Below are 16,491 nucleotides of genomic sequence, written 5' to 3' on the forward strand. Positions count from 1 at the left end.
TCATCAAGTCCATTTCATTTCTTAGCTATTCCTTAATTGAAACTAAGTTTAACTTAACATAGTGTCCGACCAATAAGATTCCTAGCCATACATCTTGACCACTCAATATGCTAGAGTCAATGTGATTTCTACGAAACCTTAAGTGAATAGCTTTAATTGTGTATTTCTGTCCTCACACCAAAAAGTTTTGGAGACGTGGTAAGCATGATATGGTGTCTATTCCATGTTAGTTCTTATAGCACCTCCGGCCATGAAGCACGGACACGGGAAAATTTCCTCTTACTGTGTGATATTGGTGTTTGACACGGACCACTATTGACATGGCTCGATATGCAGTTCACACATCTCAATACATTGAAATTTTTTTTTTCTTTTAGACCAGACATGGACACGGTTAAAATAAGTGCGTCACAAAGAAGACATAGTTGAACAAAAAAAAAAATAATTTTTTTTGCCAGAAATTACTCTTCAAAAATGAAAAAGCCCAAAAATTAGAATGGGAAAAAGAATGGCGATTAGGGAAAAGAAATAAAGATGATGGGGAAGAAAGAAGGAAAGATGTAGGGAAATGGATATGTGAAATAAGGAAATGTGGAAATGGTTATCAAGAAACGCGAGACATTGAACAATTGCTATTGGAAACATGAAGCCTTGAAAAAAAAAGTTTTAAGGTTTAAAACCTTCAAATTTTTATTGATTAACCCATTCAATTATATCTTTAAACTTTAAAACACATCAATTAAATTTATTGACTAACAATTTTCATTTTGACAATTATTATATTGATATGAGTGTTAATGACTACTAAATCAATTGTCTTGATACTAATGTGGTATTGCCATGTCAACAAAAGAATAAAAATAAAAATTATAAAAATGTTAAAAATTCAAGTCTATAATGAACATGGATAAACTATTGTTCTAATTCATCTAAATCTTAAAACACATTTGTTAAATTGAATTTTCATAAAAGCTAATAAAATTTAGAATGCGATAACAAAGTTTGAAGAATTTATCATCTATGCTAAACAAATTTATTATTACAAATCTTGTTTTTATTATTTCATGCACATGTTTAACCATAATAGTAAGTGTATTTTTCAACATTTCATATTGCATTGAAGTTAAAGGTTGAACAAGAAAATAACCTTAAAAGTATATGAAACACCAATACCACAATTAGCAAATTAGATAAAAAGAACCAACAACAATAACTTTAGAATCTTATAGAAAATAATTTTTACGTCCCGTAAGACACCAAGAAAAGTAAGGTCCACAATTTATCTCTCTTTTAAATTTTTATAAATTTAAAATTACATCCTTAATAAACTTGGACAGGTGGATATATGTTGAAATATTTTTAAAATATATATAGTATTCCAATAGTTGCAAATAAAATGTTATAAATAACTAAAAATTATATTACTTGATTATTAATCAAAAGTTATCACTATTTGTAGTGATGAATTATGTCTCTTAAATTCAAAAGTTATATTACTTTATTATTAATAAATAGTTATAATTATTTAAGTATATATCTATATAATAATTATGTTTATTGCTAAATATATGAATATCCATTTTGGTAGTTATGTTTCTATGAAAAGACATAAGATCTCATATAAGTGGGAGTAAAATTTCGTTTGTATGACACACTAAAAAAACATAAAAACAAAATTTCTTTCTATTTTATATTTGTAGATTGTTTTATAAAGAATTATTATAAAAATTATTTATAGAAATTGATATCCTTACTATGTTCCGCTCAGTACTCAGTGGCCTGTTTCCATCAATGCAAAACGTAGACAATCATTAGACTACATTGTATCCTCAAGATTTATTTGTCAGTAACTTTTTTGTACACCATAATATAGGTATAGCAAATAGGACCTCAAATAAAGTGACATTAATACACATTTTGAAACCTTATTTAATTTCTCATAAGCTCCACCAACAATGTCAAGATTCAAATGAACTTGATGTTTCTTTCTCAAGTTCATTCTAGACTTAATTATTTAATAATTTTTGCCAAATCATCAACAATTCCTTATACAGATTACCATGTTAGCATCATAACAATTAACGGTCACATCAAAACAATAACAATTAACAAAAACGTTAATAATAAAGCCTAATTGACACATTTTAATATATGAGAGTTTAATTCAATGTGTTTTCCGTAAAAGATTTGAATGACTTTTTAAAAAAGTTTTAATGAATTTTTAACCCTTCAGAACAAAAAATGCATTTGTGGACCCATTATTATTATTATCATTTATTATTGTTAATAAAGTTTACAATTAACAAACGTTATTATAAGTATACATTTTTAATTAAATTTATTTATTATTAAAGAATGTGAAATTTAATTACATACCATATCTTGAATTTTTTTTTTTTAAATGGATATGTTGTTGTGTCTGTATAATGTTATATCTATACTACATGTTTGTGCTCATGCTTTATAGGCACTCAATTAAATTTAAATACATTTTTTGGCACTCGTCCATCTAGCAAGGAATCAGAAAAGTCTTCCTCTTGCCAATTTGAGGTTTGGTTTCATTCTCAGTAGAATGGGTCTGTGATCAGACTTGATGCGGGGAAGATAAGAAACTGAGCACTGCGGGAAAGTTGAAATCCACGCATCATTAGCTAACCCCCGGTTCAGTCTCTCAAAAGTACAACATCTTTGCCAAGTAAAGGATGGTCCTATGAACCCCAGATCTTCTAGTTCACAAGACTATGAAATTGCAAAAATGGATATGTTGTTGTGTTCGTATAATGCTATATATATTTGTACTACGTGTTTGTGCTTATGCTTTATAGGCGCTCAATTAACTTTAAATACATTTTTTGGCCACTTGTAGTCAATTGTTTAGTCCTTATAGTTTACTATACTTTTGATTCTTTTAATTAATTTAAATCTATACTTATTATAAAATTATTTAGTGAATTGATATCATAAATTAACCAAGTATTAATTCAGTTAAAAAAAGATAAAAATTTCTTTACTTTTCAAAGTAAATTTTGTTATTTTAAAGGTGTTATTGCCTTTTTATATTTATTATATAAATAGAAAAATAAGAAAATATAAACATATACTAGGATTTGAAGTCATACCTCACCAATATTTCACATTTGTACTTTACCATTTTACTAAAATTTATTTATTATTTATATAAACTTTTACAAATATATTTGTCACGTACAAATTTCTTTTTCACCAACATCATGGATGTGTCATAATCTAGCAAAAAACAAATATATTATGTCTCATTTGGTTGCTAGTGTAATTACACAAGGAAAAAACTTATTTATTATATATGTAATACAATAGTTAGATATAAAATAAAGAATAATAATATAAATTTAAACTTAAAACTAAAAAGATGAGTAAACTCTAGTAAAAAGAAAAAAAAGATCTCTTTAAAATAAGCAAAAATAATTTCCTTCTTTTTTCAAAAAGAAATTATGTAAATGACTAAAATTATTAAGTAAAATTAATTTATTACTAACTCATATACTAAAATATAATGAATAAATAATACTAATATAAACATAACATTAATATTATATCACATGCATTCAAATTCAAATGTTAAATAAATATGTCGTTTGAGTCTTAATTCGATTGACATAAATATTTTTGTCAATGTAAGAGGATCTGAGTTTAAGTGCTTTGAAATACATTATTTCCCTATCTATGGGTTGGGGAGAGACTATAAATAGTTTTAGACATTTTATTAAAAAAATCAGATAGATCAAAACTTATGAAAAAATAATGCTATATTATCGCTAATTATGTTCTCTTTGCTTGTTATACAAACGGTCGTGTGTTGTGTTCTCCTTTGTTCCCTTTTTTTTTTTTTTCTTACATAACCTTTTTATAAGTTATGACACCCAAAAACCTTAGAATTTCGCAAATCATATTACATGCACAAATAGATAAATTGTATGGGAATTATGTCAAATTTAATTATTATTATTATTATTTAATGGTTAAAGAGTTTTTAAAGCATATGTACTTTTTAAAAAAGAATAAGTTTTTATAATTTTTTCACAATTGAGTCTTAATTTGTGGTGATGAAAATTAATATTTTATATTTAAAATTATTAAAATATTAAAATAACAAAAATTATTAATGAAAATAATAAAATTTGCAAAATATCATAAAAGCATAAAATTATAAATAAAAAAGTTAAAAATGTATGAGAAAATTCTAAAACCCAATTTTTTTTTTCATTTGCACACTAATCATTATTAACACTACAACACCTATTAAAAATAATAAAATATTTATTTGTTGTGCTCATATACAAGGAATCTCCTAAAGTTTGCTATTTTTGTCCATCGTTAATGAAATAGAAAGTAAGGTGATATTTTACTTTTGGTGTACACTTAGCCTAATTATATTATCAATCATTATCTATTATTAAATAAAAATAGCATTTTGGGATATTTTTAAGAACAATGATGAGTTAATAACATATTATTACAATCATTATCTATTTTGATAAAATACTTTTTCGATATTCAGCCAAGTGGGGTTAGATCCAAATTTTCTTACTTCATATCAGAAAGTTATCAACTTCAATCATAAATAAATTTATTTATATCCTGCATTAAATAATAAGTTTACTATAATTTAATTTTGAATTATTATTATTTCATTGATTAAGTTGATACAAGTAGATATAAAAAAAAAATTATAAACCTCGGCCGTGACCACCGGGATTATAACTACTAGTTTAGTTTAAAGCAAGTTAGGGCCGTCCAACTCAGTCGTAGCGAAACGCTGGGTTGAAGTTTGCAGTGAGTCTATGTGCCTAGTTTGTTTGTTTGCAATAATAAATCCAAACAATCACACACTCAACTCTTTCATCTTTTTACTGTCTCCCGCATTTTCGTAAGTGAACGACGCTGTTCAAGGTTAAGGAGATAAGGGCATCATGGTAGACTCGCTGAAGAAGAACATCATGGAAGAGAGTTTGATTCTCAAGTTAGAGAACGAGGAGAAAAGCACTCGGTGGCTAAGTTGGGCTGCTTTTGTTGAAGAAATAAAAAGGGCGGGTTACCTTGCGGGGCCTATGGTAGCTGTCACCTTATCACAGTACCTATTGCAAGTTATATCAACGATGATGGTGGGTCATCTGGGTGAGCTTGCTCTCTCTAGTTCTGCCATTGCCATATCTCTCGCAGGGGTCACCGGCTTCAGTTTTCTTGTAAGTCAATTTTCAATTTTCTTCTACTTAAATAATCTTATTGGAACCGTGATATTGATATTATATTAACACGGTGTTGTCCCTTATTGTGTTGATAGTGACGTTTTAAATAACCTTATTCTCAAATTTTATGTCTCTTGTTTGTATCTTCTCTTATTCTGAAACTGAGTCTGAACATCAACTGAATTTCTAGACAAATTCCAATACTTCCTATAGAGTTTAGTCATCTGGAAAGTGATGCCAATCTAATCAGATTGTCTCTTTATGATTGGATCTGTTGACTCCTAACCACGTGCTTTCTGTCTTCTCTTTTTTTATTTATAATGGTTTTGGACTTTTCGGGCTTACATTAATTAACTAGTGGACAGCAAATTATGTAACGAGGAATGAACAAAAAAAAGTTATTTAAGAAAAAGAGTAAACTCTTGTTTTTTTGTTGTTAGGCTTCTTGCAGAGCAACTCTCTGTGATCAAGATGAGCTTTACTATCTGTTGCTTAAGTTGATTTGGGCAGCAAGTACTTGCTTTATGCTTTTGTGTTATACTTAGTGTGTTCTAGGTGATCAATAATGTTGGTATGGAAAAGCTTTGCAGTTGGGCTTACTGTTTAGGAAGGAAACCATCTAACATTTAGCTTAAAAGTAACATGACCCAGTTACACTTTTAGCTTTGTGCAATTAACATATGACTAAATCTGCTATAGGATGAGTTGGACAAGCTAATGAATTTCTGGTTTGTATAATATTTGGAAAACATCCATCAAGGCGAGCTACATGTTGACAAAAAATAGTTAATTCTTGCAGTTCAATAACATAGTTATTCAATCACTATTAGTTTAACGAATAAAAAAAAAAAGAAATCCAATAATTGAATGATTGGGTTGCTACTGAGTGAGTCTAGATCAGCTGATGACCTGTGTTTGGGATACAGTAAATGGCAACTTATATAATTTCCTAAAATTTGTAATTTGCATGCGATTATCAGCTAGGAATGGCTTGTGCATTGGAAACACTGTGTGGACAAGCCTATGGAGCTCAACAATACCGAAAACTGGGAATCCATACCTACACTGCTATATTTTGTTTGATCTTAGTATGCATCCCTCTGTCGATACTATGGTTATATATGGGAAGGCTACTTGTATTCATTGGTCAAGATCCCTTAATTTCACAAGAAGCCGGTAAATTCATTTTGTGGCTTATCCCATCACTCTTTGCCTATGCTACTTTTCAACCACTTGTTCGCTACTTTCAAACACAAAGTTTGATCACTCCCATGCTCATATGCTCTTGTGCTAGTCTTGTAGTACATATACCTCTATGTTGGGCCCTGGTATTCAAGTCTGGATTAGAAAGTATAGGAGGAGCAATAGCAATTAGTATCTCAAACTGGTTAAATGTGATTTTCCTTGCACTTTACATGCTGTACTCTCCCACCTGTACAAAAACTCGTGCCCCCATTACAATGGAATTATTCCAAGGAATTAGAGAGTTTTTCCGCTTTGCTATTCCTTCTGCTGTTATGATCTGGTATGTTATCTCCTCTTTTCCTCACTCAAATATGTATATGTGAGCTGTTAAAGATCCTTGATGTTTCTTTATTCAAACAATTGCAGCCTTGAATGGTGGTCATATGAGCTACTCATCCTACTGTCTGGGCTTTTACCAAATCCAGAGCTGGAAACATCCGTATTGTCTGTGTGGTATGTTCATTTGCTATTGTTTTGGATCAATGCATCTTGTATCATTCAAAGCTTAATTGGATATTATAAATTTATGATTTTTCGATTACATCATATTGTAATTATTCTAGTAATAAGTTTTTCAACTTTCCCAAGCAGTCTCAACACCATTTCAACACTTTATGCCATACCATATGGACTTGGTGCTGCAGCAAGGTCTGCCCTGATATGCGTGCACACATTTTTTATTTCTTTACTGATTAATGTTTCAAGTTTTTCAAACTATATGAATTTAACTAAGAATCATTTTCGATTTGTAAATATAGTACTAGAGTTTCAAATGAACTAGGGGCAGGGAAACCCCAAGCAGCACGTGTGGCGGTGTATGCTGCTATGGCTATTGCAGTTTTAGAGACGCTTATAGTTACTGGAGCCCTGTTTGCAAGCCGACGTGTTTTTGGTTATATTTATAGCAATGAGAAGGAAGTGGTGGATTATGTGACAACCATGGCTCCCTTGGTTTGTGTGTCTGTTGTTCTTGATAGCTTACAGGGGGTTCTTTCAGGTTAAACTCGTTATCGTTATGGTGAATAATAAATATATTTCCATGAGATGAATGTTGGTGTAGTAGTCATACAAATGGTTACATGCTTGGATCAGGTATTGCGAGGGGATGCGGATGGCAGCATATAGGAGCTTATGTCAACCTGGGAGCTTTTTATCTTGTTGGAATCCCTGTCGCTGCCACCCTTGCCTTCTGGTTACAGTTGAGAGGGGTTGGCCTGTGGATCGGTATACAGTTTGGGGCTTTCACCCAAACAATTCTGCTCGCCATTGTTACAAGTTGCATAAATTGGGAAAAACAGGTTTGTCGTCCATTCTCAAAATCTTCTATAATACTACAACTTAGCTGTAGTTGCACCTTTTAATAGATTGTTAACACTGAAACACTTCAATTTTGCTTGCTTGTTTATTCTTCTGCATCTCTTATAGTTTATTTTTGGGCTGTGACGCAACTGCAGGCAATTGAAGCGAGAGAAAGGGTATTCCAAGGAAGCTCTTCAATAGAGTATGGGACGATGTAAGAAAAATAAAACTAATGAGATATAGTTTTGAAATAGAGAAATTTTATTACAATGCGTGTATTAATGCAGTAATAGAAAACAGGGATTGAATAAAATTGGTTTTCGATCATCCTCACGCTCTCCTTGAAAGTAATAGAAACTGAACCATGACTTCATTTTGTCATTAGAATAGAGGATTGGGATACCAGTTATCTAACGTTAACCCATTCTGCAAGTTTCACTGATGATTAAAGAGATGGAGTTGCATGCAAATCTAAAACAAACGTATGTTTTAAGTCTCGCTATTTTGGAATTCCAACAACAAAAATGTCATGTCCAACATGTCGAATCTACAAAATTTAGTTTCTTACTTTTTAAAGTAAAATAAACTTAGGTATTAGCGTCGAATTCTACAAAAATGAGATGAAAAAAAAAAAAAAATTTACTATGTTAGATATTATATAAAATTAGATAAATGTCAAATTATCAAGAACGAAATTTATATGTCTAAGAAACATCTTCAAATCTTCAAATCTTATGATTTCGATCTTCCTAATTAACATACAAGTATTTAAAAAAAATATCTTTCTCTTTATTGAAGATAGGATGTCAAAAAAAAAATGTATGTCTAATTTGGAGATTATAATTATGATAGCCCAATTTTACCCCAACTTTTAATAAAATTAAGCAATCCAAATTTTTACAACAGGCCCAAAACCCGAACAGCCCAGACTAAAAACAACCCAATTTCCTAATGGCCATTGACCCAAAAAATAAAAAAAAAAAAACCCTAATGGCCCAATAAGCTCACTACCTAAACATTTTCAACCAGAGAAAGAAACCTAATGCCCTAGGCGCGTCGCACTACCTTCTGTCATGGCCATCTGACATCTCTGCCACCTACAAAGAGGAACCAACACGCAACACCTGCAAAATGAAAAGAAAAAGCAGAAGCAAACAACACAAAACAGTAGCAAATAGTAGCAAAAAAAAACATAATATATTGTATCAATTTCGGCTATGAAAAGCCATCACCAAGTCGATGTAAGAGGGAGAGGAGAGATTGAAATCGAAAATATTTCATAGAGAAAAAATCAAATGCAAAAAAGTTTAAAGGTTATTTCTTTATATTTTTCTTCTTAAATCCTTCCTTTTATTTTTTTTTTTTTTTACATACGAAATAGAAGAAAAATAAAAAGGGAAGAGGGGCTCACTTGACTCTTTCCATCGTCGGCCACCGAAGAGTCTTCACCCATTTCAGCATTCTTTGGCCATTTTCTAGAAAAAACTAACTCTAAATCCAGAGTTTAGGGGTCGAGAGGAAAAAAAAAAGGAATTTTGGGCTCTCCAGCCACCGTGGACGGCGCCATCGCTGCCGGCGACCAGCGGCCGCCACGATGGTCGTCGTGACCGAGTCGTGGCGGAGGGGAGGGGAGGGGAGGGGAGGCTGAGAGGGCTTGAGAGAGAGTTTGCTTTGTTTTTGAAGAAGAAGAGAGAAAAATGAATTTTTTTAAAAAAGAATTTTAACTTAAATAAAGGAAGCAAAATGGCGTCGTTTCACTTAGGTCATTTAAGTGCCAAAACGGCGTTGTTTAAGGCCGACCCGAGCACGACCCAACCCACTCCTGGAGGATCCCCGCGTTTTTGCAAAAAGGGATATTTACCCTTTTGGTCCTTTCGCCTTTATTCTTTTTTAATTTTAATCCTATTTCGCTCATTTTCCTTTTTTTTTTTTAAATTTTACTACTTAATTTCAGTTTTATTTTAGTTTAATCCTTCGCAGAACATTGCGTTTGGATGATTCATAAAATTTCATGTCTAGTCGCTGTCCTATTTCGCACATTTCATTTTGACCCTATATATCTATTTTTTAATTTAATTTGATTTATTTTATTTCTTACAATTTTATCTTTTAATTTTTTTCTAATTCTAATTTAGCCTCCCTAAACTTCGCTATCAACTTAATTTAGCCCTTCGTTAATTAAATTTCAACCACTTCATGTTTTTTTTTTTAAATTTTATTCATTCCCTTTTTATTTGTTTCTACACTTCAAATGTTTGTATTAAAAAATGAATATTGATTTTATTTGTATATTATTCTATTACCTTTTAAATACTTGAGTTATTATTTATGCTTGTTTTACATATTTATGTATTCATTTTGTTTCCTTTTCATTTATTCGTTAGATATTTAAATGTGATATTATTGGTTATTTATTTCATTCTTTTAAATTGGATGCTACCCTTTCTTATTAAACATCTTTTATTTTCGTTTTTGTATTACTTTATTCTTTCAAAAATCATGAATTAATTTTTTTTATAAGCTTTAATAATTATCACTTTAATATTTTCTCGTATGGTCTCGTCATTACATCTTGTATTAAGTTTAAATACAATTGGTTTTTATACTATACCTCAAACAAAATAAAATATGCATCATTTTAAATATTACACTTATATTTATTCAAAATTATATTTTTAAATAGGCGATGTTTGGAAACTCGAGAAGACGTACCCTAACTTACGGGGTTTCGATCTTCTCGTTGAATCTAAATAACCGAACATCTTTTTAAAATTCAAAATACATGAGATTTGATTAAATAATAAAAATAAAAGGGTCAGCTTATTTTTGAGAATTCAACATGTCGTGTCCTAACTTACGGGATACGACTTCTTTTGTTACCTCGAGATAAAAGGGCCTTTAGTATGCATTTCGACTTATTCGAACGATTTTCGCAAATTAACATTAATAAAAAGGGATCGTATTTTAAAATTCTTTTAAGTTTTCAACTTTCGACATTAAGATATTAATTAATCAATTAGGTACCAATTTTGGGCGTTATGAGGGTGTTAATCCTTCCTCGCACATAACTGACTTCTGAATCCATTTTCTCGAATTTCGTAGACTAAAATCGTTATTTTAGTAAATCAAAACGTTTTATTAAAACGATCAAATACGGGGTGATCCGATCACACCTCATAAAAAAGATTGGTGACGACTACCATTTTTCGTTTTTAAACAAAAGTCGACCTTTCAAAAAATGGTTTCGACAATAACACTAATAAATAAATTTTTTACATTAACTTTAATTTCTAATCAACCCATCGTCAATTAGAAAGATTAGAAATTAGTTACTAGAGTAAGTCTTAACCAAATTAGACCATTTTTAATTTAATTTGGACTAACTTTTATGATGCTAAATAATAATATATAATTATTCTTATTATATATGTGATGTAAATAATTAAAAAGTTGCGAGAAAAACAAATAAAAGAGAGTTTTAATTATTCTAAGAATAATAAATATAAATATGCGAGCTTCTAAATATAATGAAATAAATATAATAAGAGAAAATTGAGTGTAAAATAATAAAGATTCAAAATAAAAAGGAACCAATATAATAAAACTCTAACTTCAAGCGCAATGTGCAATGTCAACTTTTAGTATGAAGATTAATAATTAATTATATAAGTTTTTCTATTTAATGATAAGTTAATTATAACAATTGAAAAACAACTTCAAACCATTAATCTATCCTTAGATTGTAAATCAGTTGCAATAATAACTTAATAATTAACACCAGCCACTGGAATTCCTAAGTAATCCCTAGATTTCTTAGAACATTCCACGGATCACTTCTATTTCTTGCAAACGGGGTTCCATAAAAAATTAGTAAACCTCCGATCCTTCTCCTCCACACTCCCTTTAACCAACACATCATTATGTTTTGTGGAGAAACTAAGCAAAATTACAGTAAGAGCCTCCTTCCAGGCTAGACATAAACTCCTTTATGATCCATCGGTCGATATCTCTATCTCATTTGAGAAATAGCATCTTCTCTTCATTATTTACATTCGTCTATTATCTAGTTTTGTCTCCGTAAAGAAGACCAATTGAGGATTATCTCTAAATATTGATCTAAATTGCCTTCAAATGCAAAATAAATAAATAAATTAGTCAAGAACTAAAACAATAGATAAATGTAGAAATAATAATAAGCAATAATTAAAGAGACTAGTAATAAACAAATCCTCGTGAAATTCATAGACATCGAATGTTGAATGAATACGAGGATTAGGGGGATAACTCAATCTTATAGGCATTCTTATTGATCTTCGTAAGAACTCAACAATGTCCAATCTTCTTTTCATAAAGTTTACTAAAGGAGTCAACATTGAAATGTTCTTTCTTTAGATGAAAGTACACGAGATATTTTTCATCAAGTATTTTAACACGATGTATATCAATAAATGACATTTCTTATTGTTTACAAATTTTTAAATATTGCAATTAAATGAATAGTGAAATAAATCTAAGTCTGAAATAGTCACAAATGCAACACCAAACACCAACCATCTAGATGGCAAGAAGACAGGACAATAGTAGGCAAAAAGGAAGTGATTGTAGCCATTACGAAATAAAGTGGAAGCTTAGAGGGATTAAACCTATCAAACTAGTGTGTGGAAGTCACTTCACTAGTGCATCTAACTCTGAACAACCATGCTTCTTCAGTGATAATTTTAAAACTTACAATTAATCATTTCAAGACTAAACTGATAATTAAATAAATCAGATCACCAATTTACAATCAGATCAATTCAACTAATTGAACCATAAATGATAAGTTATTTTTTAAACATATGAATACTTTTTCATATTACAATTAAAAAATATATGATATTAGAAAATAAAAACCAAATAAATAGTTTTTCCACTCAATATAATCTTTCATCTCTCTTACACACATCTAAAATCCTTTTTTCCTCCCCCACTTCCCTTTCCTTCACTCTCAATCTTTCATTTTTTTTTAATTTTTCTTTTGATTCTCATTTTTAAATTTTAATTTCCTTTCATTGTAAGAATAAAGCTGACATGCATTATTTTGGTTTTGGAAAAATTAACATATAAAATAAAGAAATAACTTATTTTGGTTTTGGAAAAAGAATATAATTCAATGCATGATTTGATAAGTTTAACATAATCTAATTTTGAATTCTCTATTATTTCAGTGGTGAAGTTAATATGGAGCCCGGCGTAACGGCGGGGTTTGTTAGTAGTTTACTTGAAAGAAAATTAGGCGTGTCCGACTCTCTACGTGCCCAGTTTGTTTGTCATGTCGTATGGGTCCTTAGATCTATCGTTTACAATAATAAATGTATGTGGCATTCACCCTTGCATGTTTTGCTTTCGTACGCCAATATGTTTTTCTTAAACTTATAAATTGTTAGAGTTTCAACACACTTTAACCGGGTAAAGTAAGAATTTCAAACAGAGCACCAGCAGCAACGTATTATACCCGGGTAAAATATGAAGGAAAAATGCTTGAAGTTCAAGCTTTTAGCTACTGTCAAGAATGGAGAACAGAACTTAGAATTTTTAGAAGGCAAAGGAAGAATGGAGCATATGGAAGAAAATCTGATGATTTCATTCGTTTTAAACATTGGTTTAAAGCCATTACATATACCAGTCATTTGGCTGGTTAGAAGATCAACAAATCCTTTACCTAAACACTACCTAACTCCACTTATTACATTAAAACTTACAAACTAAACTTGTACACTTAAGTAAAGTTGATCATCAGCTCCTACATCATCAAACTACATCAAATGTAGGCTTAAACTAAGTTCAAAACGAACTAGAACACATTTCATAGACTTGGTTACAAAAGAACCAAAACAAACAGATTCAGTTACATGTACTTTACCCGGGTAACTTATGTGTATGAATTCTTGTACATACTTTACTCGGATAACTTATGTGCTTGAATTTGTATGGGCTGCATGTTGACACTTTGGCTTCTTCACATGCTGCATGCAGGCCAATTTCCAACACTCCTCCTTGGCTTACATGCTGCAAACTCTTGTTCTTTAAGCATTCTCTGATGATTTGGTTCACTAAATCATTTTTCTCATCTCCTTTTGCTTCCAAATCTCTTTGAAGGTCCTCGACCATTTGCTTCAACTCTGATTTTTGATTCTCTATTTCATTAAGTTTTTCGGATGACTTTTGTTTCTTTCTCTCAAACTGCAATTCCAGTTTTGCTTTCTGGATATGAAGAGATTCCAGCTGCTGCTGCAATGTGTTTGCCTCATCTATTAACCTCTGTACTAGATTTGATGCTTCATCACCTTCAAATGCAAAATTTTCTTTCAACAGAGCCTTCTCAATTTGCAACGTCTCATTCTCTGATAGCAGATTATTTTCCTGAGCAGTCAAGTTCTTTTCACACCATACAATGATTCACTGTTATGATCCTCAAGTTTCTTCGTGAGAATAAAAATTTCTTTTTCTCTCTTTTTTAACATTATTTTGAGTTCTGAAATACGGGATTGGAGTCTTATATTTTGTTCTCCCAGTTTTTCTGCTTCACTTGCTTTGTTCTCTAACTGCTCCGCCATATCTCTGTTAATTGCTTGCAATGATTTCAACTCAAGTTCCAAGCTAGTTACATGTGCTTCTAATTCTTTTATCTGAGCAGATGTTTGGTTCCCATGCATATCATGCACCTCTTTGAGTGTCAAAAATTTCCTTTCTTTCTCAACTGAATTAGTGAAATTTTCAACCGAATCTTCTTTGGTTAGCTGAGCCATTGACATGTAGTTGGCATGGCTAAGCCTCTTGTGACACAACTTGGATTCATCTGCAGCAGCTGTGTAGGCACTATCTGGACTCTTATTCCAGTCCACAATAAAACTTTTTTCTGTCATAGCTATTGTTATGAGCTTGGATCCACTAGGATCACTAATCAGGCATTCTTTACCTTTGAATACATTTGAATAGCCCTTCTCAAGCAGTTGAGCAATGCTAAGCAAATTTCTATCAATTTCAGGCACTAACAAGACATTTTTAACAAGTTTGGTACCTGTAGGAGTGCTTATCAGCACATCTCCTTTGCCTTCAACTTTGATGAAGTGTCCATTTCCGACCTTCACATTTATTTTGAAGCTTCTGTCAATTGACTTAAAAATGCTAGCATCAGGGGTCATGTGGTTTGTACAACCACTGTCTATCAACCATCCATCTGTAGCTTTTCCTTTAACAGCTGAACAAGAAACTGCAAAAACTTGTTCTTCTTGGTCATTGTCTTCTTCTACTACTTGAGCTTCAGCTCTTGGCTGCTGAGGTTGGTTGTATCTTGGTCTAACTTTGTTTTTGCAAACCCTTTCTACATGACCCATCTTTTTGCAAAATCTGCACTGCACATCAGGCCTGAACCAACATACTTTACCCGAGTGACTTGCCCTTCTGCAGTGTGGACAGGGTGGATATCTTCCTGCACCATCTTCTTTAGGCTCGTTTGACTAGGTATTCTTGCCTTCATAGGAAGAGGTGCTCGAGGCAGTCTTGGCTTCGGCTTGAAAGGCACCTTCTTGGTGCTCCTCCTGTCTGCTGGCCCTCCTTTGCTCTTGTGCATACAGAGCATTGATCAGCTCTGTTAAAGTGATGCTGGTTAAGTCTCTTGAGTCCTCTAAAGAGGATATTTTTGCCTCATACCTTTCTGGTAAGGTAGAGAGCACTTTTTCCACAATCCTTGCTTCACTAAAATGCTCACCAAGGAGCCTTATGCTGTTTACTACAGCCATAATTCTGTCTGAATACTTCTTGACAGTTTTCTCTTCCTTCATCTTTAAGTTCTCGAACTCCCTTCTCAGGTTCAACAACTGCTGCTGTCTTGTCCTCTCAGTACCTTGGAACTCCTCCTTAAGCTTGTCCCAGGCCTGCTTTGGAGTCTCACAAGCCATGATCCTGGTGAAAATAACATCAGAAACACAGTTCTGAATGCATGACATAGCCTTGTGCTTTTTACTTTTTTCTTCAGAGTACTGCTTCATTTGAGCCACTGTTGGATTTGCTCTCAATGGTTCTGGTTCAACATCTGAGTTAACTACCTCCCATAGATCAAATGCCTGGAGGTAGGTTCTCATCTTGACTACCCAAATGTGATATCTTTCTCCATTGAAAACTGGAGGTGCAGCTGGTGAGAAGCCTGATGAAGCCATCGTTTTTTTTAAAGTTTGCTAGAACAGGTCCCTTAAGAATGCAGCTCTAGATACTAATTGTTGGAGTTTCAACACACTTTAACCGGGTAAAGTAAGAATTTCAAACAGAGCACCAGCAGCAACGTATTATACTCGGGTAAAATATGAAGGAAAAATGCTTGAAGTTCAAGCTTTTAGCTACTGTCAAGAATGGAGAACAGAACTTAGAATTTTTAGAAGGCAAAGGAAAAATGGAGCATATGAAAGAAAATCTGATGATTTCATTCGTTTTAAACATTGGTTTAAAGCCATTACATATACCAGTCATTTGGCTGGTTAGAAGATCAACAAATCCTTTACCTAAACACTACCTAACTCCACTTATTACATTGAAACTTACAAAACTAAACTTGGTACACTTAAGTAAAGTTGATCATCAGCTCTTACATCATCAAACTACATCAAATGTAGGATTAAACTAAGTTCAAAACGAACTAGAACACATTTCATAGACTTGGTTACAAAAGAACCAAAACAAACAGATT

General features: G+C 31.8%; 2 protein-coding genes and 1 long non-coding RNA gene across 3 annotated transcripts; 1 reads left to right on the forward strand and 2 right to left on the reverse strand.

The window, feature by feature from the left end:
• Positions 1-4,640: 4,640 nt before the first annotated feature.
• On the forward strand, positions 4,641-8,096 carry LOC108455891 (protein DETOXIFICATION 12-like). Its single transcript, XM_017754463.2, has 7 exons — positions 4,641-5,222; positions 6,206-6,750; positions 6,837-6,923; positions 7,062-7,118; positions 7,229-7,467; positions 7,563-7,768; positions 7,925-8,096. The coding sequence occupies exons 1-7, from the start codon at positions 4,950-4,952 to the stop codon at positions 7,985-7,987; spliced, it is 1,470 nt and encodes a 489-aa protein (XP_017609952.1). The 5' UTR covers positions 4,641-4,949; the 3' UTR covers positions 7,988-8,096.
• Positions 8,097-8,536: 440 nt separating this feature from the next.
• LOC128290150 (uncharacterized) lies at positions 8,537-9,270 on the reverse strand. Its single transcript, XR_008279791.1, has 2 exons — positions 9,181-9,270; positions 8,537-8,893 (listed from the first exon to the last, which is right to left on the reverse strand). It is a non-coding gene; the product is annotated as an uncharacterized LOC128290150 (long non-coding RNA).
• Positions 9,271-15,268: 5,998 nt separating this feature from the next.
• LOC108455127 (uncharacterized) lies at positions 15,269-15,967 on the reverse strand. Its single transcript, XM_017753734.1, has one exon. It carries the CDS (start codon positions 15,965-15,967, stop codon positions 15,269-15,271), a length of 699 nt encoding a protein of 232 aa, XP_017609223.1.
• Between the last annotated feature and the right edge of the window lie 524 nt (positions 15,968-16,491).

This window comes from Gossypium arboreum, chromosome 3 (assembly GCF_025698485.1).
Source record: "Gossypium arboreum isolate Shixiya-1 chromosome 3, ASM2569848v2, whole genome shotgun sequence".
Classification (NCBI taxonomy): Eukaryota; Viridiplantae; Streptophyta; class Magnoliopsida; order Malvales; family Malvaceae; genus Gossypium; species Gossypium arboreum.